Source organism: Phacochoerus africanus, chromosome 2 (assembly GCF_016906955.1).
Source record: "Phacochoerus africanus isolate WHEZ1 chromosome 2, ROS_Pafr_v1, whole genome shotgun sequence".
Lineage (NCBI taxonomy): Eukaryota > Metazoa > Chordata > Mammalia > Artiodactyla > Suidae > Phacochoerus > Phacochoerus africanus.
The window spans coordinates 33,065,707-33,089,313 of record NC_062545.1 but is presented as its reverse complement, the minus strand read 5'-3'; the positions used below and the strand labels follow the sequence as shown (position 1 = coordinate 33,089,313).

Sequence of the window (23,607 nt, the reverse complement as noted above, 5' to 3'; positions counted from 1 at the left end):
AGCCCCATCCTGCAGGCTCAGTCACTCCATAAAAGAGCTTTAAGATAATACAGAACTAGATGGTTTCAAATTCTTTTCTGTGAAGAGGCGACAGCAGACTCCCATAGGAAACTTTTGCCCTTGGTTCTTTTTCTAAAGCAACATTTCTCAAACTTCAGCCTGAATCATAATTCCCAGAGGATCTGTTAAAACACAGATTTCTGGGTCCCGCCCTCAAAGTCTCCAATTCGGTAGGCGCAGGGTGGGCTGAGAATCTGCACTTCCAGCTTAGCACGTACTAGCTAAGATATCTTCACCAAGTAACCCCTCAGCCTTAGTTTCTTTACCTGAAAAATGGAACAGTAAAATTAGTCCTGTCAGCTACACTGGGTTTAGGGGAGACTTAAATGAACAGCTACTCTCGGAAGATATTTGTAAACGAAAGTGCTGCTCATCAAACCATCAACAGCCCTGGTGAGGATGCTGTGGGTTGGGGGTTGGGGGATGGCTTCAGGCTTAATTAAGCACGTGGGTATATATGAGTCAGAGACACTTCCTCACCTCCCACAGGCTTGTGGGTCTGCACTCTGCTATCACTGTCTTACAACAGCACAGAAATAAAGGACGGCTTGTGTTTTTCTTAGCCTTGAAATATAAACTAGTACACTTACATTTTTCAGTGCTTCCTACGGCACTGAAGGGCTTATAAACTTGCTGACCTGGTGGGCAGTATCATAGCAATCATCTGTTAGGATAGTTGCTTTTTTTCTGTTTTGGTTTTTTTTTTGGCCACACCTGGGCATGGAGAATTTCCCAGCTAGGGATGGAACCCACGTCACCCAAGCCACAGCAGTGACAACACCAGATCCTTAACCCACTGAGCCACCAGAGGACTCCTGCTGGGACATTGTTTAATTGCCAATGTCTTCTTTCCAGCCTCTCTCTCTCTCCTTATTAAGTGCCTAATAGAAATAGAAAAGGGACAAAATCAATGCAACAGTCCACATGAGCACTCAACCAGCAAGGGTTTCCTGAGTATCAACTATGTGTGATACCCGGAGTTCCTGACACAGATGCCGCAATAGAAAATCTCTGCATCATTGAACACTCATCCTTTTTCTCATGCTTTCCCAGCTAGAGAGAGCATGGAAAGAGCTATAAGGACGCAGCCCTCCTCCAATCACTCTGAAATAAAACATAGCCCTGAAGTTATGGCCTCCTGATTGCGTATGTGAACCAAACATGGCATCACCAGCAGATCTTTGCCCAACATTTCAAACCCAATTATAACCATTAGAAAACATTTAGACAAACCCAAAATGTGGCAATTGGATTAGACTTGTCCAAAAAGTAAACATTAGGAAAAATTTAAAAGAGCAGGAAAATTGTCCTAGACAAAAATAGACATAATAACTTCAAGAAATGCATAGTCCTTAGATTTTATAGCCAAAACTCCATTTTAAAAACACTGAAAAATTGAAGAAAGAGGGATATGGATTGTATATGATACTATGCAATTATTATTAATTTTTTTTGGTATAAAAATGGTATTGTGATCCCTCGGAGATTGTCCTTATCCTTACATGATATATGCTGAAGTATTTAGGAATGGCATCAGCAACTTGCTTTTTTTCCAAATGCTCAGTCAATACCAAGAGATAAATATGAGAGAGGAAAAATAAACATGGCAAAATGGTAATACCTCATGAATCTCAATCAGTGATTCTCAAACATCAAAGATTTTGCCCACCTCAGGATACACTGGGCAATGTCTGGAGACAGGGTTCATTGATCTAACAGTTTGGGTGGAGTGGTGGGTTCTTCACCCCTAGCGGGCTCTAGGGATGCTGCTAAATATCCTACAATGTGGAGGACAGCCCCCGCCACAAAGAATTATCCCCTCAAAATGCAAAGACTGCCCAGACTGAGAAACTTTGATCTAGGTGAGGAGTATGTGGGTATTCATTGCAGTAGCTTTTCAACTTCTTCTTTCAACATAGATTTGAAAATTGTTGTAATAAAAAGTTGAGGATATCGGTATCTTTTAATAACCCATAAAGGAAAATAATCTGGAAAAATATATATATAGAATCACTTTGCCATACACCTGAAACTAACATAATACTGGGAACCAACAACCTTTCAATAAAAAAAAAAAATGTTGAGAATAAAATTAGTCCAAAAAACAACCAAGTGCTTCCTTGCTTGTGTGTGCACGCTCTCTCTCTCTCTTTCTCCCTCTCTCTTTCTTCCTCTTCCCCTCCCCCCATGCACACATTAAGAATGTTTCTAAATCTTCCACTGTTACATCAGGAACACAACCTTGGAGTTCCTGTCGTGGCTCAGCGGGAACTTAATCTGACTAGTATCCATGAGGACACAGGTTTGATCCCTGGCCTGGCTCAGTGGGTTAAGGATCCAGTGTTTCTGTGATCTCTGGTGTGGGTCGCAGACATGGCTCGGATCTGGTGTTGCTGTGGCTGTGGTGTAGGCCGGCAGCTATAGCTCCAATTGGACCCCTGGCCTGTGAATTTCCATATGCCGGCCTACACCACAGCCACAGCAACACCAGATCCGAGCCACGTCTGCGACCTACACCACAGATCACAGCAACAACAGGACAAAAACAAACAAAAAAACAAAAAGGAATACAACCTCACACGTGTTCCCAGGTAAACAACTACCAGGCAGCAACATTCTCCCTTCCACTCTATGTGTACTGACCTGGGCCATATGCATTAAGCAGTTTTGCAGGTCTCTTAACATTTAAGCATCTTTAGTTAATATCACTGGGAACAAATGTGAGTAAAATACACACAAGATCAAAGTAAGCATTATTCATTACTTTCTATTTGTCTCAATTTGATAACCATGAAGCTAAAGGTCAGAATGTAATTGGGTAGATGTGCATTTGCTTATAGATATGCAATTATTCTCTGGAAGGAATCTTTAATAATACTGGTTACTTAAGGGGAGGAAAATTGGACGGCTGGAGGAGAGGGGCAGGAGGGAGGCTTTTCCATTTATTTCCCATTGTAGCTTTTGCATTTTGAACTCTGAGAATATATAACTTTTTGAAACAGCAAATTTAGATTATTTCTATATTTCTAAATTATTTCTGTACAACTAGCTCTATACACAGCAACTAATTAGTTGGCAGCTATTATACTTTAAGTGTAGAAGGAATTTGTATAATCAGTTTTGTCAGCCATGTCGGGGTGATTTGTTTTGTTTTGTTTTGTTAGAGCAAATTGTGTAGGGTGTGCTTTTTTATTCAGCAGCATATTTTAGAAAGAATGTCATACTAGAAGCAAGAGTTGCTGACTACGTCAAAGTTATTGGCTCCAGATATGTCTCTTTTGAGTCCGAGTGATAAAAAAGAATCTTTAAGGTCCTCTCCCACTCAGAAAATCCTATGGTTCTATCCGTATATGGCAAAACTTTTCTTGGGAAGAAAGAAAGAATGAGGGAAAGAAAGGAAAAAGAAAGAAAGAAATAGGAAGGAAGGAAAGAAGAAAGAAAGAAAAAAAGAAAGGAAGGAAGGAAGGAGGTTAGAGGGAGAGAAGAAAGAAAACAAAGGCCTTAAATGTTTTTATGTTCACAGGTAGTAGCCTCTATCTTTTGTTGTCCAAATTGGAACTAATTGCTTAAAATCTATGTCTTCAAGAAAGCACAGAGAAACATGTTCTCACAGATATTGTGATAACGAGGTGCAAAAGACATCTAGCTTATTTACATACTGACAACCAATGTACAAGGACAAACAGACTTACCTCTTTAGGTACACATCGCTGTAATTCCCCACAATTACTCCTTAAATTATACAGTTCCAGTGATACAATACATTCAATTTTTTAACCCTTTTTAAGTGTATAGTTCTGTAGCGTTAAATATATTCTTGGGCAATGGAGATCCCAAGCTTTTCAAGCCAAGAAATACGTGAGTCCAGAGAGCAAAACTTGTATTGAACCCCCCATAGCAGTGTTTCCCAACCCCGGTTGCACATTAGAATCATCTGGTGGACTTTTAAAGATGCCTAGGTCCTCTCTTCCAATCGACTAAATCAGAATCTCTGGGAAAACTTATGTACTACCAGGGCTGAGAACTGCTCTCCCAGAATACCTTTAGGATCTGTTTTTGTCAAGACAGCAGAGGTGGGAGAGGACCAGGCGAGGCTATGGGCCAAGACCTCAAAATCAGGCACATTCTCCACTGGGTCTAAATAAAGGCAAGAACCACCCTATTGATGAGAGCACTGATGTTGGTACAGTCACATCCGACTCTTTCTACATATGGCATCACTTAAAGATCCTTTCTAGAGACTCATCATTACACATGAGCTTCCAAACAGCTGTGAGAGAGAGAGTGACAGAAAGATAATGACACAGAAACAGAAAGAAGATAAAGGAAGAGAATGAGGAGGGATGAGTAGGTGGGGCACGGAGGATTTCCAGGGCAGTGAAAATAGTAGACATGACACAATAACGATGGATGCATTTGTCTAAACACATAGAATGTGCAACACCAAGAGTGAACCTTAATGTCCCTGATATAGATTTTGGGTGATAAGGATGTGTCAGTGTAGGTTCATCCACTATAACAAGCGTACCACCCTGTGGGGGATGTTGATAATATGGAGGGCCATGCATATGTAGGGGCTGAGGGTATGTGGGACTCTCTGTACCTTCCACTCCATTTTGCTGTGAACCTAAAACTTCTCTAAAAAAATAAAGTATTCTTTGGAGTTCCTGTCGTGGCTCAGTGGTTAATGAATCCAACTAGGAACCATGAGGTTGTGCGTTCGACCCCTGGCCTTGCTTAGTGGGTGAAGGATCCGGTGTTGCCGTGAGCTGTGGTATAGGTTGCAGACGCGGCTCGGATCCTGAGATGCTGTGGCTGTGGTGTAGGCTGGTGGCTATGGCTCCGATTGGACCCCTAGCCTGGGAACCTCCACATGCTGCGGGAGCGGCCCTAGAAAAGACAAAAAAAAAGACCAAAAAAAAAAAGAGTATTCTTTTAAGAAGACAAAGGAACATAGAGAGACAAAGAGAAATCGTAAAAAAGAACAGACCCAGGGTGGTGGGGGGGAGAGAGAGAGAGAAAGACCAAACCTAAGAACAAAACAGAGACTGACAGCAAGAGATAGAAGAAATGGCCAAAGGAACCACCAGAGAGAGGTGGAGAAATTGGCAGAGAAAGAGAGAGATGGACCAGATACACAGACAGAGGGAAAGGGAAAGAGGCTTCAAATACAAGGCTATTGCTTTAAGATGGGTAGAGAGTTACAGAATGGTGCCAGATGGTCACTTACAAAGCCACAGCCGTCCTCGTCCAGGAAAGGGTGGGCTTGTAGCAGGGCGTTGACCACGTCATTATACTGCTGGGTGGTAGGATACCTGTTCAGGGTAACAGGGAGGACACAGTTCAGGTCCAGAAGCCCACAGTCCTTCCTAGAAGATGAGTCCAAATTGCATTCACTTCCCTTCAAATCCTTCCATGCGGCCATGTCGACATTCAAATATTGGGTGATGTGGGCCTGACTACTAATACGTCATCCAAACTCTGAAGAGAATGGGTTCCAAACGAATTCAAGTCTACTGTGAAAACACACCCTCCACCAAAGCAGCAAGTCCGCTCTGTTATTACTCACAGTGAGCCTTCCAGGTACTTAGTCATGTCAGCCTGGAGAAACTCAATGATTCTTATCCTCATGCTGTGATCGGGACACTTCTGTTCTGCCAACAGGCATTTGACATCATAAGGGAACTCTGGTAAAACATAGGACTTAGTCCATTGTAAGGCTTTGTTCCTTGCTACAATGTGTTTCACATTCCTTCTGTTAAATAAAAGCACACAAAGGGTGAATTCTGTTTCAAACACATGCAACTTCGTAATTCTCTACCCCCTGAGAATTTACGATGTAAGCCAGTTTTTCTGAGACCTAAATATATGGAACTCATTAATCCATCTTCCATCCAATCATCTATCTGCAAATACCTGAGGGCTCATCAGAGATCTGTTTTCTTTCCCTTTGCACACCCATAAATACTTGTCGTTCTGGAAATAAAAAAGTCATAACAATATAGACTATAGAATAAAATCTGAAGTTGGAAAGAAAATTGATCCATATATCTTGGAGAGGTAATATAAAATGCATAGCTAAAACTGAACATGATATCAGACTAAAAGAGAGGAAGTTGCAACTCACCAAAGCAAATGAAGCATACGATAAAGTCTTAGCATCTGAATAAGAAAATTCTTCTAATTATTCTGCTGCTGTTTCTAGTGAAATATAAGAGCTGCTTTGTTTAGTCGGTCTTTGGTTATTTTAATACTGTAAACGTAGTCACTAAATTAAAAATAAGTATCAGATATTCTAATCCATTCAGATGAAGTTTCTATAAAAGGCTACAGAAAATAATAAAGCTCATCAGTGGTTGCCTGGGCCTGAGGGTGGGAGTAGAGACTGATTGAAAACAAGGACGCCACGGGATTTTTTAGGGTGATGAAAGCATTCCAAAATGAATTGTGACAATGGTTGCACACCTGTATACATTTACTAAAATTAACTGAGCTACATAATTAAAATGGGTGAATTTCATGTTATGAAAATTATACCTCAAAAAAGATGCTTATAAAATTCAATACCAGAACCACTTTAAAACCTTAAAGTTAATGATTGATCTAGTATGTAAAAAGCAAAATTTCCAAGCAAGTTCCCAGAGGCAATAGGTAACTTGCAAACCATTTCACTAATAGGATTGATTAGAATGGATATGCAGTAATAGAGGCAAGCCAAGCAGAAGACAGAGACAAAAAGATTTCCGAAATTAGCTTAAGCAGGCTAATTTTCTGGTACAAGCATGGAATCTTTAGTAGTCCAAACAAAATTCAGAGGAGCTTTGAAAGGCCAGGCTTCCTTTAGAATTTTCAGACATATTTTATAAGAATGCAGGAGGTATAATGAAACATGGGAAATAAAGAAAAGAGGAGAAAGAATTATTCCCCTCTTTTCATGATAAGTTCTTTCTCCCTTTTCCCCCTTTTGGCAATAACTCTATCAGTGGTGAAAATATGTCCTGGCTAAAATGAGTACACCAATAATTTAAACCTTGATTCAATACAGCAACAGGCAATTCCCAGAAAAAAATTTGTACCTCAGCCCAAACTATTTTCCAGTATGTTCCTTTCTTACTTCATTCATTCATTCAACCAATATTTACTGGGGATGTGTACTATTTGGCAGTTACTCTTCTATAATCCCCATTTCCTTTCCTCTTCTATTATCTTGTTTCTTTCTCCCATGATCTCTCCCTGTTCTACTTAGATCAAGGGTATAAAATATTGGCAAGTTTTATTCAATGCATTTTGAGCCTTCCTAGGATTTTGGAAAGGTGTTATGACTGTGCAGGTGTTCAACTTGGTTTCAGTACAACATTTTAACATCTAGCTCCTTTCCCCTAGGAATTTCAAAGAGATAAATTAACTGCATGACCTCTTTAGACTTTTGAGGCTGCCATGTCTTATTTGGTGCCACGTCAATGGATAACTTCAATATTCCAATACTATAAAATACGGTTTGAGACAATTTTTACCTTCTTGTTCTATATTTTTTTCCACGTGCCTTTTCTCTTCAGCATCAGGATAGGGACTATATAGCATGGTATTATTTCTGTCAAATGCCTAGAATGTAACTGGACATGTAGAGACTCTATCAAAGCCAGATAGTCTGCCTTGCTCCTAACAGAATTATCAGACAAAATCAGAGTCATCAAATTTTCCTTTTCTTTACATGAAAAACATTTAACGAGGAGTTCCCGTCATGGCGCAGTGGTTAACGAATCCGACTAGGAACCATGAGGTTGCGGGTTCGGTCCCTGCCCTTGCTCAGTGGGTGAACAATCCGGCGTTGCTATGAGCTGCGGTGCAGGTTGCAGACGCAGCTCAGATCCTGCATTGCTGTGGCTCTGGCGTAGGCCGGTGGCTACAGCTCCGATTCAACCCCTAGCCTGGGAACCTCCATATGCCGCGGGGAGCGGCCCAAAGAAATAGCAAAAAGACAAAAAGTAAATAAATAAATAAAAAGAAAAAAAAAAGAAAAACATTTAACGAGATATTCAGAAAGTGAAGAGAATGTAAGCTATGTTAAAATACAAGTCAAAACTAGTTTTACACAGAATACTAGAATCGGGAATTAAATATATGCTCTAATTCGGGTGCATAAAATTGCAGACACAATCACCTCCCATCCATAAAACAATATTTGTAATGGATTTTTAAAATATTTACTGTGAGGTTAAGATTATTAATAACTTTATTGAGGTAGTATGGGGCAGAACACCCTAGAAACGAGCCTAAAGTAAGTTCAGGGAGCAGAAAACAATCCCAAACTAAAAAGATGCTGATATTTCTGCTCCCACCTGAGAACCAGTGCCCTTCAAGAAGATACAACCATAAAACAACAGATCCTTAATCCAATGGATCTGAATCCTGGGTTCACACTACAGTTATCTGGAAAGCTTTTAAAACATGTTAATGGTTAGGATAGATCCCATCCTAACTAAAGCAAAGTCTACTCCACTAAGCACTCAGTTTACATCTGCAATGAAATAAAGCTTATAATAAAGTTAATCTGACACATCTGATAATTACTAGTATGATTATTGCAGAACGCACCAATTAAAAAAATATGAGATGGAGGTTCTCATAAAAAAGTTCATTGACTCCAAATACGCTGTCTAACCTTAATAAGAATAAAAAGCACCTAATTATGGGGCTCACCTAGGATAAGGAAGATGGCCCTATACAGAACGAGCCCCATGGGGCTCAATTTTTTGAGAAAAAAAAAAAAAATCAAGTCTCTACTTTTTGAGAAAGCAGAAGTTGAGCCTTGGCAAGGAGCAGAAGAAACACAGAGGTTTTATGAGGGCAGAGACTTGTTTTACAGCCAGTGTGTATAACTTAATAATTAAGGCAATTCATAATATGGTCCAATTTTGTGTGCTGTTTCATTATCAGCTAGTATCCAGTGTGAATTCTCAGGGCCAGCCAAGATTCAAGCCTATTAAATCTCCAGAACACACTATGTATGTGTCAGCAGTTGTTTCTCCCACCCCAAATGCTCTAAGTTTCCCACATTCTTCTAGGCTCGTCTGAAGCCCTCTCCTTGGTGAATTCTCTTCCCCACTCTCCTGGTCTTCCTTGTCTGAATTCCCCACATGGCCTGGTCCAACACTGACCAGTACCCACAGGTAATCAACTACGTCTTGGCTCCTTATCTGCTGTGATTTTCCCTATGTCATTGTTGAGTGGAACGGTTTGCAACAAAAATGCTGCAGAAAGTTTCGGGAACATTTGAGAGAGCTATAAAATATTAAATATAACAGCCTATGACAGATAAAGACACTCATTAGTTCCATAAACCTGTGTTTTTCACATATGAAACTGACATCTTTTGGAAAGGAGAGTGCTGTTATATTAAAAACAGCCCACCCATGATAAAGGAAACTTTGACTAGCAAGCCATCACGCCATTGTGCCAGAAGTGTCACATCATTAAATGCTTAAGTTTGAGATAGGAAAACTAGTAAGACCCAAATGCAAGAGAGGCAGAACTGGGGATTGAAGTGGAGTCCTCTGTATACACAAAAGGTATACAAGAATTAGACTGGGGCTGTGGAGAATTGCAAGATTATCAAACACCACTGAAAAAACCCTACCAGGGACGTTTTCTCAGTATCTCACCAGCTTTCAGTTGCATCCCTTCTGGATTCTTTACAGATCCAAGGGCAGAGTTCATATCACACTCAGTTGGATACTAGTTGACATTTGGAGTCATAGTCATGAATCATGTCTGCTTTCCTAAAATTCAGGGCTCAAACAGAACCTTTCTCTAAGGGCCCCCAGTTTGGAGATAATCTGCTACCTTGAGGGACTGTTGATGTTTTTCTAGGCTTGTAAAATGGCACTGCTTTCATTTCTCACTATTGGGCTTGGTCTTCACAACAAAAGGATCACCAGTGGTAATACTCCCACCATCGGAAGAGAAAGTGGTGACAAATACCATGCTCTCCAGGTACTGAACTGAAAGCCTGTGTTCCAGAAGCCACTCCATTCTAAGATCCTACTTTCATTTTCTTCTTTTCCACACCCAAGCTTGCAGACTTTATATACTGTAAACGGAATATATTGGGAATCCCGGAATTCTATTATCAACCCTGAAACTATATGGCATGTAACCACAGCAACATCTAAAAGCTTAAATGTTTTTGGAACATAGGAGAAGAGAAAGGAAGATAGAGGAGGCTTAGACGTTTGTTTAAAGTACTTGTTATCATCTTATCACTGGACAGAAAGGGACCGCATAATACATAGCTTCAAAAGAGGGACCAAATTTCACCAAACTACTATGTTAAACAGCAATGTTGCTTCTGTGTTATTATGCCAGTACTCTGAGAATTACCTGCTTTACTTTACCTTTCCACTGCTAAGAAAACAAGGTAAACAAGAAGTTTCGAAAAGCCCAGTAAAGAGAAACATGCGACTGAGCAAGGTGAGATGCCATCTTTGAAAAGAGAGAACAGTGTCACTGCATACATGCATAGACTATGAAGAAAATGCTGTTTTGTTGCTGCAACCGATGGTACCCACCACTACTTCAGAAAAAATGTTTGCTCCATATTCTTAGCATTTTGATGTTTGCTTTTAATTTATGTTTTATAGCTCTAGGCTATCACATCTGCCGTTTAATCTATGAGACTTCCAAAAGATTCAGTTTCTGAAAGGCATGTGTGAACACATAATCAAGCATAAAGAGGGCATGGAAATATGGATGGCATCAGGCACTGTACTGTGGCACAGATGGACAGACACCTCTCAAATCTTCCCTGTCCTTGGTTGCCAGTGTGAGATTCAAGGACCCAGGAGTTTGGAGGCCCTAACTAATCAAGACAAAAGCATAAAATCAATACAGTTTTTATTTCCTCCCATTCCCCAATTCTTCTTCATGTTGACAGAGGCCTTACCCTCAATATTTACACTTACTAGCATGAGAGCTACAAAAACAGATCTCATGGGAACTGTAAAGTGTGAGTCCCTCTTTTTCTCTTTCATTACTCATTCATACAAGAGAAAGGTAATGAGACATTACCTATGCAAAATGGTTCAATACTACTATTTTGGAGTTCAGGATTATTAAAATCTGGTGTGGTTCAGGACTGAATGGATGTAGGGCAGCTTTTTAGTAATTCGCTTTTATACTACTAGACTTTTGAATCCTGACCTCACAATGAAAGGCTTATATCCTCAGAGCATCTTCTATATGGAGATGGGAGGTAGGAAGTTCACTTCTCATATCTGGTCCAGAGAACTGGTTTTATGTGCCTCATGGAGTGAGGGGAGACTGACTTAGTCTTTTTCCAACTATGTGTCACCTAGGGTGTGGCTTGCCAGTTCCTCCACTATGTAGCTTCATAAAAATAAATGATTCCTATTTTTAAGGATTCAAGGAACTTAACTTGACGTATAACAAATTACTGTTAAACTGGATGGCTTAAACGACAAACAGTTTCTCACAGTTACGGAGGCTGGATGTTCCAGATCAGGGTGCCAACAAAGTTGGGTTCTCGGTTAAATGTTCTCTTCCCAGTTTATAGAAGGCTGTCTTCTCATTGTGTCCTCACATGCCAAAAAAAGAGCTAGCTAACTCTCTGGCCTCTTCGTATAAGGACACTAATCCTACCCATGACGGGCCCACACTCATGACCTAATTACCTCCCCAAAGCCCCCTGTCTCCAAATACTACTATATTGGGATTAGGGTTTTGTCTCGAAGGGACAAAAACATTCAATCTATTGTACGTCCCCACCAATGCCTAGGAGAGCACCTGCACTCCTTAGGGGGTTTGTTAGAGGTGTTGAATCTCAGGCTCCACCTCTGACTACTCAATCAGTATCTGCACTGAACAAGAGTCCTGGTGACTTTTGATTACATTGCAGTTTGAGAAGCACTGGTCCAGGGCCCTGATCTATTTGGTTTAAGTCCTCCAGGAGAATCTAATATAAGTCAGGGTTAACATGCAATGTCCTGTCCATTGGCATAGCACAGAGCCTCCTTACCTCACTCACAGCACCTCTCATCTTTTCCAATAACTCCATTTCCTCTGCCTCTACCTCTCACATGCGAAAATACGCCACGTAGAACACCCTGCTCTGATTCAGGGGTCTGTACCTTTGCCTATGCTGTTTGCTTTGTGGTGCATGTCCTTTCCCTCTCTCGTTCTATTTTCCTCCAGATGAAATTATAATCATCATTGAAAAATCCTCCCTATTTTTGTGAGCCTTCCCCCTGAGGCCTTCTCCATGCTCACTTCCCTGGAAGTCTCATTCATCCTTCTTGGGTGATATTTCTGTACCCTGTGCACTTCCATTTCCACATCTCTTTCTCAATATTGCAGTTATTAGCTTATGTATCTTTCTTGTTAGACTCTGAGATCCCCTAGGCAAGGACAAAATTGCCCCCCATTCACCTGCTGTCTATATAATAGCTAACTCATGGTGTATATTTAGTAACATTCTGAATAAAAGGGAAAAATAGACTAGAAATCAGGTTTGCTTTTCTCTCTCTAAAGACTTCGTGTTAGATTCAATGGGGCTGGGCAGTCGTCAGAGTTATGTACCAGTCCTGTTAGCCCATTTTCTCCTGATTCTGCAATTCCTATTTGGCCGGATCCACAGATATCCTCCCCTAAACAAAATGTTGGTTTTAGCCAATGCTCCTCATTTCATTGGGGTTGCTGCTCAAGCATCATCTAGTGAAAGTCAAAGGTCTTCCCTGAAAACCCCATCTGAACTAGCACCCTGCTGTAGTTGACACACACGTGCACGTTTGCACGCCACACACTCTCTATTCCCACTTTTTCCTTTGCTTCATTGGTCTTTGCAGCACTTACACATATTTACAACGTAATATCCTATGAATTTGTTACCCACCCCCCACCACCATCAGGGTGTGAACACCGGGGAGTGGAAGGCTTGATCTTCTCTGATCATTCCTGTGTCCTCAGGGCCAGCACCAGGTCCTGGCACAGAGGAAACACTCAGTCACTATTTATTAGTGGATGAATGAATGAATCCTGACTTTGGTAGGAAAATTTTCAGTCCGTGGTTCCTAAGGTGTTGCCTGTAACGTTATTAGATGTTACACAAAGACAGAATTCTGGGTCACACAGAGTTAAGTGGGTTTTCTTATAATAGGACTCACAGCATTTACTATGTTAATGTGTACAGCGATTTTCCCATCAAGGATTAGAATTAGAATGTAACACTTCCAAAATACACATGGGTGTTCTGTACACCTGGAGGCAGGAGAATGGGGATCCCGCACTTCACTCTGAGGGATACTTGTGGTGTCACTGACTTGGGATTCAGCATCTGAACGTGACAATTTATCACCTATATTGTCTTTGGTGCCCGTCATTGAACCTCCCTCTATTACGTGCTGGATGAGATGCACACACACCTGTGCTAGTCCTTGTTTGAGCTGTGTGTGTGGCAGTGCCTACGAACATGACATCAAGTGTGGAGCCCTTGGCCTTTGCCCTCCTGAGCACAGGCAGGTGAGTAAGATAACTGCACGACGTTTTAGAACAGTAGCCAAATACCGTAAAAAAAAAAGTCAAAATAATTTTTAAGTATGCATGAAACCGTGACTAATTCATAGCTATGCCCAAAGGCTGAAGAAAACCATATATTTAAAGTTCAAGTGAAGTGTTTTTAAAGTAACATTTAGGAAAGCTCTACCTGTTTATCTGATTTCATGCCTTATTAGGTACCCAAAGGGAAGCAAACAGTTTCAAATAGTGTAGATGAAACACTAAGAATGGCCTTGGCAAAAAAAAATATTTCTAAAGGATCACCAACACGTGTCGAGGATGGAACCTTAAAATCCTTCCATTGGGAAGATATTTAAGTAATTCAGTAAAGAGCGAGGGATCACCCATCACTGAAGAAAACTGTGTTGTGTCACAGCACACAGAATTCATCCACTGGACACACACATCTCTCTACGAGAGACTTTTCAAGAGCCAAAGTCAGGTGACTGTCCTGCCTCTAGAGCCTTCTTTTACTTCTCATCTACAATAATCTGGATGGAAAGCACACATTCATTTTGGGGAGCATAGAAAAAAAAATCACAAGAATAATGACTTTGTATGGTGTGGTAACAGCTGCCAGGTACTTTGCTGTCTCGGATACAGGTGGGTGGTCCCATCTTACATCGTGCAGACACCACCTGGAGAATAAGTGGAAGAGTCAGGATTCCCACCCATGTGTGTGAGACCCCAAAGCAGGCACTTTGTCTACCATCCCGCTTCATCTCATGAAAGCACTGGGCTTAATGAAAGCTTTGTAGTCAACCATCAGCTTCCTAGCCTGATATGTGTGAGTGGCTCATACACTCCTGGAGTTTAACTCTGTTTTAAAAATTAACATATTTAGGAGTGCCCACTCTGGTGCTGTGGGTTAAGAATCCGACTACAGCAGCTCGGGTTGCCGTAGAATCACAGGTTTGATCCCCAGCCTGGTGTAGTGGTTTAAAGGATCAGGTGATGCCACAGCTGCAGTGTAGGTCACTGCTGCGGCTTGGATTCAATCCCTGACCTGAGAACTTCTGCATATTGTGGATGCTGCCATTAAAAAAAAAAAAAAAAAGCATATTTAGCAGGAATTGTATCCAAAATGTCTACAAAAATTGATGTTATTCGATATTTATCCTGTCCTATGATATATTCAGTCTTTCATTGGACCATGCATTCTCATTTCAACTAGAACCTCCTATTTAGCCTCTCTGTGCCAGAAACTGTACCAAGTGCTGTGATTACAAGGACAAAAAGGGCCTGGTCTTTGTCCAGGAGGTGCTTCTAAGGAGGGAATACAGACCGTTACGTAGTTTTACAAGTGAAGCAGGAGATCTTTAAGAGGGTGAGGAACATAGAAGAGGGGCTTCTTGCCTGATCTGGAACAACAATGGAGGGGCTTCTTTCTGAAAGAGGGATTTTGAGCAGTCTTTGAGGATGAGCAGGTAGGGAGGGGAAGGGAACAACACAGCCTGACCCATGAGCCAGGCAATAGACCTTTAATCACCTGTTGGATGAACAGCATCCAACCTGTTGGATGGCAGAAGGGCAGGAGGGAAGGATCAAGGGTGGCTCCAATGATTTTTACTCACTCGGCTGGATAATGGAGCCACTGTGTGAGATAGGAAGGGGCAAGGGAGAGAACCTTCTATCCCACCCCAATCCACGGTCCTGGATAAATGGCAGGACCAGAGTGAAAATATTTAAAATAGGTACAGCTGCCTTGTCCTCATCTGCCCACCCACAGCTGATCCACCCCTCAGTTTCTCTTCCCCAGATACTGAACTAAGCAACCCTGAAAGACAGAATCCCTTGGCTGGGATGACCTGAGCTGTCTCCAGGGAGGGCTTCCTCCAGAGGCAGTGCTGTGGAAAGGCTGCCATGGGCCAGCCATTCTGAATGGAGCTCTGAGGAGTAGGATAAATCCTCCTCATAGGGAGAAGCAGAACAGAGACGGAGGCTTCATGAGAGAAAGGGACAACTTCACCCCTGGCTTTCCAGCACCAGTTCCTCTGTCCCCAGGGAACTTAACATGGTTTGCCCTTGCATGCTGTAAAATGCTTTTTTGCTTTTTTTTTTTTTTTTTTTAAACAATAAACTCCCCTTGGAGTGCCCATCATGGCTCCGTGGTTAATGAATCCGACTAGGAACCACGAGATTGTGGGTTTGATCCCTGGCCTTGCTCAGTGGGTTAAGGATCCGGTGTTGCCGTGAGCTGTGGTGTAGGTCACAGACTCGGTTCAGATCCCGAGTTGCTCTGGCTCTGGCATAGGCCAGCGACCACAGCTCCGATTCGACCTCTAGCCTGGGAACATCTGTATGCAGTGGGTGCGACCCTAGAAAAGGCAAAAAACAAAACAAAACAAAACAAAAACCACACACACAATAAAAAAAACCCCAATAAACTCCCCTTAAGGTCATTTGAGGGGATATTTATTTTTTACACCCAAATATATACTAAGGCAAGGGGCATGAGTCTATTTGGGAGCAAGTTTACCAGGCGCCTGTGGATAGTGATGGGCAGCAGGTGGTCACCTAGACAAGGAGAATCTTTATGATTAGAAGAAAGATATGAGAGTATCAACTCTGGTTTCCAAATCCTATTTCTTTCCATTTCTAACCCAGTGCTGTTGTCTTTCTCCTCCTGGCCAGATGCTCTGAAGACTGAGAACTACACTGAAGCACAGGCTATGCCTTTGACCAGCCACAATAATCGTCCTGCCTGACTAGCATCGCAGACCACCTGAGAATGGAATAGCATCAGAGGGCTAAGAAAGAGAAAAGACCTATAGGACATATAGAAGGTGACATCCTCATCTCCCACTGGGAGCAAGTAGGGAGAGGAAAGCAGGTCTTGGGAAAGCCGCTTACTACCTGGAGCAGTGCTGTGTAGACAGTGAAACACTGAGCACTTTTGGGGTGCTTCCACTGAGCTTAGAACCAAGCAGGTATTATCTGTTTTTATATAATGGTTCTCACAAGGGCAGCATGAGGAAAGGGTTGTGGTTATTATTCTTTCGCAGCTTGGATACAGATTCACAGCGGTATTGGGATGGACCACTGGGACTAATCATTGCTCTTCCTGTCTCTATGGAATAATCAGAGAAGAGTCTGGCTGCTTTTGGCAGCCTCATAAAGGGATCGCTGAAAACTCAGGGCTGACTCCACAGCCAGAGCTGGAACCACCTCAAAGGACAGCCCTCGGAACCAACCAGCACCCGTAGGCAGGAAGGAGGTAGATGAAGGCGTCATGACAATGTGTTTACATCTCCTGAACATCTTCAGAACAGGAAGACCATGTGGCCATCTCACCTAGTCTCACCTAGGATATGGCCTTCCAGCTGCCTGTCCACCACCCCAAACGGGAGCCAATGGCATGAAGGAAGATGGACCCGAAGGCTGGGAGAGCTTGAGGAGCTGGAGCCTTTGAGCCCAGGGGTGAGAGGGCAAGGAGGAAGATGGAGGAGAGAAAAGAGGACACCTGGAGTTGAAGCCTATTTGCAGGAGCTCCTGATCAAAGGTGCAGCTTTCCCCTGCACTATTGGGGCTGCCGGGGCCAGGCAGCCAGTGGCTGAGGCCTCTGCCTTTGGTCCCCTGAGCTCCCACACCCATGGTGGTAGATTCTGAGCTGGGGTGAGAACAGCCCATTTGGGAAAAGAAGCCCCTTGATGTCTCTGAATCTGTTTTATTCAATTACATACAAATAAGAGAGAAGCATGCCCACCCTTCAAGACGGCGATGTGGATTAAATGAGACGATAAGGTAAAAGGTTTGTGAAAACTATAAAGGACCACACCCAGGCTTGACTCATCCCTGATTATTCATCTATGCTAGCTGACATCTCTTCTTGCAGTGACAGTATCTTTAATGAAATGCATTCACTCATCAGTATCAAGAGTGACACATGAATGGCAGGCCAGGTGTCCGGGAAATGGCGTATAGGCCACCGTGGTTCTTGGACCATATCTTACCTACGGTCCCTCTCAGGACTTTGTCTGAGTGCCACATTCCTGGGTCTGGGTCTCTAGGTGTATAGTTGACCTCTGTTCCAAAGTAACCTGTATATCGAAATACTACACCTCATAAAACCCCGTGCAGGAATATAAGGAAATATTTACTGAAGCAGTGCCTTCATTAGGAACAGTCAAGTTAACAAATACAAAACTCAAAAAAAAAAACCAAAAAAACAAAAAAACAAAGACTCCATGGAGTTCCCTGGGGGCCAAGTGGTTAAGGACTCTGCATTGTCACTGCTGTGGCACCAGTTTGATCATCCCTGTCTCCCTGCCCCTGGAACCTCTGTATGCTATGAATGTGGCCAAAAAAAAAAACCAAAAGAATAAAGAAAGAAAGCCCAAGGAAGGAGTAAGTCCAGGGAATGAAATCTAGTGTATGTGTATATATATATATATAAAATATGTGTGTAGTTTTATAAACTAAAAGGGAGTTCCCATCATGGCTCAATGTTAATGAACTTGACTAGCATCCATGAGGTTGTGGGTTCGATCCCTGGCCTCACTCAGTGGGTTAGGGATCTGGCCTTGCCATGAGCTGTGGTGTAGATCATAGACATGACTTGAATCTGGCGTTGCTGTAGCTGTGGTGTAGGCCGGCAGCTGCAGCTCCAATTAGACCCCTAGCCTAGAAACCTCCATATGCCTTGGGTACAGCCCTAAAAAAAAAAAAAAAAAGACTCCACAAAGGCATACTCTATAGGACATTATTTACTGAATAAATTTAACCTTTGTGGCTACTGCCAATCACTCTGGACAGTTTATGACAGAGAAATTCTCTTTTTCCTTAACAACGTGTTCTTGAAAGATACATAATATCATCTCAAAACTTTACTTTTCCAATGCAAAGATCATAAAATTTAAACTTTAAAATTTAATATCTGATCTATCTGGACTGCCATCGCTTCCCAAATATCTTCATCACCTAATTAAAAAAAAAAAAATCCCTTCCAGAAAAACAAATAGCTTCCACTTAGAAATACATGTAAACACAAGAAACCTCATAAAAACAGAGACAAATATTATCATTTGGCTTTAAAATGTTTCAAAGTTGTCAATCCCACCTCTGTTTCAGGACTCTTTGGTCAATTAGTCTATTATCAAGGTTTTCAGCTGGGTAGAAAGATGGCATCTGCTCTCCATGATGGGCTGGACTGGAGGACTCTTTGTCCCTGTGACCGAGAAAGAAGAGGCAGGTCAGGGTGACTCAACAGCAGGCACATCCGTTGCTCTCACAGTGGCTCTGAGGATAGAGGTCAGCCCATAGTAAACACTGTGATCTGTTTTCACTTCCAAGCTCCACTTCAGAGTCATGACTAAGAGAACTGAGAGAAAAACCCTCTGAGGTCATCTCACACAGCATCGGTTCCTACATGCCAGGAGGTAGATGATGCCAGTTCACAATGCTGTTTCCCCCAGTCAGTCACATTTATAAATGGTGTTAGGACAATCCTTTCCTTTCTGAACTAATGGTGGTAACAGAAATGTACTTTTATTGGATATTAAAAAAAAAAAAAAAGGGTAGAACTGGAAGTCAAATCTCTTCTCTATCCCCTGCCATGGGGTGGGGGCACCTTTCATCATCTGTGAAATTTCATGATCTTGGAACCACACTCCACTCACTCCTTCATTTTCAGTTGAGCGGTACAACTGAAGCCCAGAAAGGAAAGCGACTTGCTCACCACCCACAAGCTACTTAGAAGCGGCGCCAGTCAGCCTCAGTTTTCCAACTTCCTGTCCAGCGATTTTTCTACCAGCTTCAACAAAAACAGTCCCCAAATGCAACAGCAAATACTCCCACTTACTACCTATCATTTGCCTAAGTCTGAATAGGATGCCAAATATCCTGTCCAGATGTGACCTGCAAATTTTTTTCAAAACATACCAGGCAACCACTAGCCATTAAATGAAATTTGCACTGAAGTTGAAACCCATCTGCAATCTCTGATCAAGCTGGACTGCCGTTTATATAAATTCTTGAGAAGTCTAAAGCATCATTCATTCTATCCACTTCTTTTTACACTTGATCTTAGCCAAAAGGCCGAGAAGCGATACCCACTTCTTTTTACAGTTGAAACTAAGAAAAATCAAGCAAATCTCCAAGGATAGATGAGTAGCTAATATCTGAACAGGGATTTGAAATCAAGTGTTTTGATATGTAGCTTCAGGGTTCTTTTCACTACACCAAATCCCCTGTCTTTATTAAGCATGTCCTTAAAAGATTTTAATTAAATACCATATTAAATAAATAGCATAGTCGCATGCCTTTTTCTATTATCACAATTCCCACATGAAAATATATTTCTCAAGTGATAATGCATTTGACAATAAGCAGATATAGCCAATAAACATTTTAACCAAATACAACCAGTAAACCCATCTGTAATTGTGGTTTTGCACCAGAATGATTTAATTTGAATGCAAGACCACACAATCCTGAGACTCAACTAATATGGGTAGAGTGAAAAGCCCCTACTCATCAATTCCTGGAAAACCTGTGTTCCAAGTCTGGGCTACGTTTGAAAATGGCTTTCTAAACCGAGTTAACAATGCTTAATATTTAACAAAAGACTATCTTGGTCTGGGAGAAGAAGGAAGAGAGACTTGCCTGAAGATTATGATACTCCTAACATCGGTGTGAATTAATGTGGAGTTAAGCACTGTATTACTTTTCACAACCTACAGATGAAGCAACAGGAGTGTCAACATTTAATATAATGAGTCCAAGTCCGCGGTAGAACCAGGAATGAAGCCCAGATTTCCTGGCAGTCCAGCTAGTTCTCATTTACTAGAGAACATTATAAACTGATTTGCAGTGGAAACAAGGCCGTCTGTTTTCTTCCAAGCTGTGCCTAAGGCAATATCAAGATTCCAGTCAACTGGGGAGAACTTCCAGCTCAGGAGTCCAACTCACCCAAGAATGCTGGGAAATTATTTTGAGTTCTGTTTGAGGTTTACACCCTCTCTGTGCTGGAAAGGAATAAAAGCATGCAGTGGGAACTTCATCAAAAATTACATATCTTTGGAGCTCTCTGGTGGCCCAGTGGGTTACAGATCCAGCTTTGTCACTGATGTGGCTCTGGTTCGATCCCTGGCCTGGGAACTTCCATATGCACAGCAGATTTAGCCAAAAAACAGAACAAAACAAAAAACAAGTTTTTTTTTTTTTTTGTCAAAACAAGGTTTAGAGGAAATCCTTTGAATAAATCAAATGGTAGAATATCCAGACCATTCTTTCAAGTCTACCTCTCCTCCTCCATATCCCAAATATCCAAATATTCTAGAAATTAAATCACTTAATCCAGGTCTCTCTAACATTACATTGTTTGTAAAACAGCAAGACAGAAATATATAGTTCTACAGATATAGTTTAAAAAAAAAACTAAAGTAAAAACATAGTATGAATTTCATCAAACATCATGATCTTATTTTAAAAATTAATGAGTAAATGGTCTGCAGTAATTATTTAACCTTAGAAAGCTTAAAAAAAATCTCATTATGAGAAAACCAAATCAGAATGCCTGAAATGATCCTGGGGCAAAAATAAAGCAAAAATTTTCATTTTATAATTCCTAAGATCATCCCTTTTTATTGCAGAAGTTAGCAATAAAAAAAACAAACCAATACAAACCTTCCTAAACCTCGAAGCCACCACAAATTTTCTACATGACTTTTGTGGGATGCTATCAGAGTGTTCAGTATTCCAAGAATACTCTTGAGAAATTAGAAAAATCCACTGCAGCGAGAGTCTTTAGCAAATTATATTATGAAGGCCTCTAGAGGAGAATATAAATTAGTTACTATAAGAAATCCTATGCAAATCAATAAATAAATAGCTTTGGAAAAAGCAAATGAGGAGAAAAAGATGCTTTTCTCAGACTGCAATTTTAAGACCTAAGCTGCAAAAGCCCATTTCTATTTGTGTTATATATACATTTTAACTGCTTGTTACAGAGCTTTCTACACAGGAACTCTGGGCTTGTAGGTCTTGCCTTCCAAAAACCAGTGCATTAAAAAAAATGTATCTTGATTCATAAAACTTTGCAAAATGTGTCCTTTGTGCGGATATTAGAAACAGTGTATACACAATCTAGCTGAAAATAATTACAATTTTCAAAGAGGCTTAAACCCCAAATGTCATGCTACAGCCTTTATTGGGAAAGCACAGAATCAAAAAATAAGGCCAATCATTAACAGACTTACTCTGGGGCCGCTTCTTCTTGCGTGAACCGGGCTCTTTCTCTTGGGCTTTCAGGGGGCTTCAGTTCTTGACTCTTCTGCTTATATTTTTTGATTAAATCCATTAGAACAGCCTGGTGCCCAATTTTCTTTACCAGTTGCTGCACCATCCGATCATTAAGTGCTAGAAGAGCAGCCCCACTCACTTCTTCCTCTGGGAAAAAGAAAAAAAAAAAAAAAGTCTCTGACATGCCTGCATGGTAAAGCACTGTAAAACACAGCACTCTGAGCAGGAAAGTTATTTCTGAGCATTAGATGGAGCATCTAAACTTGTGCTCTGCAGTTATAAGATTATCTGTATTTTTGACAAAAATAGAGTAGAAATACTGCATAATTCCAAATCTCCGTCTGCTCCTAAGAAAAGTACCAGAACATGGAGTCACAATAAAACCTTTTTACTTCCTCAGTAATATCTTCCTCCTTCTGATTCATTCTAATGGACATTGTTTTTATAAGGAAAAAACTCTTTTCAGAACAATATCCTTAATGGTACCTCCCAGGCAATATTCAGCACTGGTAAATCCAGCACTACACAAAGCTGCACAAAAAATGCATAGGCTGCATATTTATGGACAAAAGCAATATCAAATGCATATATCAAATATGTATTTTAAGTATCCCTTAAGATTTATTTTGAGTTCTTTCTGAAATATTAGATTCTCTTGTGGACACTAGGTCAAATGCAAACTGCTACAGTCAGTAGAGAAATGAAAGTTCCCCTCTGCAGCAACTCCACATCAATATTCACACACATTAGGAAAAAAAAAATCAATAACAGAGGACACTCAATATTTCGGCCACTCAAGTAACATTTTTGAAAGTGCAAACGACTCACCTTGAAACCTATGAACTAGCTCTCCTAAGTTTTTCTCCACCAACCAACTGCAGACCTGATCAACTGACCAAGTTTCCATTGCTGTATCCTGCAAATACACCTGTCGAATAAAAAGAGGCGTCTTCAGTTTTTCTTTCTGATTGTCGTTCTTCTATTTATTTATTTATTTGTTTTTACCAACCAGCTCTCTAATCTAATCTCAGCCCTTCTTTCGCCAGACTCTTTTAGACTCTCAGTACTAAGCTTCTTTAAAACTATTCTTTGCCAAATACGCATCCAAGAGCTGCTAATAAAACAAATACTCTTTTTAAAATTGAGACCAATTTGAACCTATCTCCTAGTCTCATTTCTCAAATTTCTTCACCTTCTCCTACTTTTTTTCCACAGGCATCCCTCAGCTTTACTAACAGACAGCCAGAGACACACAATGGTACCCAATCCTGTACCATTAACACCCAGGTTTCTTCACAAAGAAAAGAAAGGTGTGAAATTCACCACTACTAGGCTCATCAGGAAGTGGTTGACATTTACAAAAGGGGTGGGCAGGGGAGGAAGGCAGGAAGGATCAGATAAAAGCTTGACAGAGATAGTTAGTCAACCAAGACTGGTTAACCCCTTGCTGCTCCCCAGCAAGGAGAGCTTGTAGCTGCAGCAAGAGGAGGAAGTAGGAACTAGCTTCTCAGGAGAATCTGAATCTTTCTTGCCCTCCTTTCATTAATATTCATACATATTCCATTCAGTTCTAGAACTTTATTGAACACCTTTATGACTGGAAAAAAAATGACTAGTACAAACTAGCATGTTGATTGAAAACTTAAAAAAATAGCAAATTCAAAATGGGAAAATAATATGTTAATAAATACAAGTGAAATAAGTGTATATAAGGTTAGCAAGATATATTCTTTAACT

General features: G+C 41.1%; 1 protein-coding gene across 3 annotated transcripts in view; it reads right to left on the bottom strand.

The window, feature by feature from the left end:
* Positions 1-23,156, bottom strand: part of SAMD3 (sterile alpha motif domain containing 3) — a 45,956-nt gene extending 22,800 nt beyond the window's left edge. For 2 of the 3 annotated variants that reach the window (XM_047758819.1, XM_047758838.1), the window contains exons 1-6: positions 23,145-23,156; positions 22,699-22,798; positions 21,828-22,017; positions 18,689-18,796; positions 5,630-5,815; positions 5,291-5,375 (exon numbers count right to left, since the gene is read on the bottom strand). In XM_047758819.1, the coding sequence (XP_047614775.1) occupies positions 5,291-5,375; positions 5,630-5,815; positions 18,689-18,796; positions 21,828-22,017; positions 22,699-22,798; positions 23,145-23,147 (672 nt within the window). In that variant the 5' untranslated portion in view covers positions 23,148-23,156. Of the gene's footprint in view, positions 1-5,290; positions 5,376-5,629; positions 5,816-18,688; positions 18,797-21,827; positions 22,018-22,698; positions 22,799-23,062 lie in introns of all 3 variants that reach the window. The other variant, XM_047758828.1, reaches the window with a different exon arrangement.
* Between the last annotated feature and the right edge of the window lie 451 nt (positions 23,157-23,607).